This window comes from Charadrius vociferus, unplaced genomic scaffold (assembly GCF_000708025.1).
Source record: "Charadrius vociferus isolate BGI_N301 unplaced genomic scaffold, ASM70802v2 scaffold549, whole genome shotgun sequence".
Taxonomy (NCBI): Eukaryota; Metazoa; Chordata; class Aves; order Charadriiformes; family Charadriidae; genus Charadrius; species Charadrius vociferus.
The window spans coordinates 2,278,599-2,279,752 of record NW_009650103.1 but is presented as its reverse complement, the minus strand read 5'-3'; the positions used below and the strand labels follow the sequence as shown (position 1 = coordinate 2,279,752).

The following is a 1,154-nucleotide window of genomic DNA, read 5'->3' as shown; positions in this document are numbered from 1 at the left end:
GGAGCTGGCAGTGTATTTCATGAGACACAGGTCCCTCCCCTGCCACTCGACAAGTGACCGTGCGGCCCCTGGTACCGCGAGAGCATCTTCTGTGTGCCGGGCCAGGCATCCCCCCGGGGTAAATCACTGCCACTCCAGTGACTTGAGTGAGGCAAAGCAGGTTTGCGCCTGGAGGAGCTCTCTCCTTGTGAGGGGTTCACGGGTCCCTCGTGTCCCCTCTTCCCTTGTGCTTTGGGTTGTCACACTGCTCTGTTACCAGCAAGTGTGCTTCTGCTCCAGCCCCTTGCGCTGCCCTCAGAGGGTCTGTGCACACCAGGAGCCATCCCCTTGAGCCCAGGGAACAGTGGCTGGCCCTGTCCCTATGGCTCCGTCAGATGTCACCAGCTGGGGACAGATGCCACGTGTTCACACTGCTCTTCTCTCGGTTGCAGGGTTCCCGGCTGAAGGGTGAGACATGCGGTAGGAGCCAGCGCTTCCCACCAAAGAGTGAGACTCGGTTGTGCCGCACAGCCCAGGGCACCGCAGGAGAGACAGGACATGTACCGCATCGGCTGCATCCTCTCGGGACTCCTCTTCATCCTCAGTGTGACCAGCATGGGCGGCTTTGCCCGGGCAGGGTAAGCCCCCTTTTTGCCTGCAGCTCCCAGGGGTGTCTGTCTGCACATCACGGCGAGGCCCGTCCTCTCGGGGTGATATTCTCTGCCCGTTCAGCCAGCCGGCCACACGTGCCTGGGCAGCCGGCTGGACTGGCGAGGAGGTGGGAAAAGGCTCAGCCGAGTCCTCCTGGGGCAGCCGGGGCTCGGTAGCCCTTCGCTGGTGTTTGTTTGCTTTGTCACTGAAGTGAAAAAAACCTCTCAGTGAAAATGGCCAGGCTCCATTTAGGTCCATGCAGGGGACACAAAGACGCTCTGGGCTTTTTGTCTGGAAGAGTCAAAAGCCCTGAACTATTTGTGAATTATTATTGTGTCTTTCAAGCACATCCTTGCACAAAAATACGCCCACAATCTTGCTATCAGGCCAATCGAGCTGGGCACATGAGCCATCAGAGGAGGATGCAGCCTCCCAGCTCCGGGAGGTTGCACAGTCCAGGGAAAACAGGCATGGAAAGCCCTGGCGGGTTGTTGCCTGCCGTGGCCTTTGCGCCCCGGGCTGCT

General features: G+C 59.6%; 1 protein-coding gene across 1 annotated transcript in view; it reads left to right on the top strand.

The window, feature by feature from the left end:
- The first annotated feature begins 537 nt into the window (after nt 1–537).
- The window catches only part of EGFL7 (EGF-like-domain, multiple 7), a 13,268-nt gene continuing 12,651 nt past the window's right edge, over nt 538–1,154 (top strand). The window contains 1 exon segment of the mRNA XM_009892260.1: nt 538–617. Within this exon segment, the coding sequence (XP_009890562.1) occupies nt 538–617 (80 nt within the window).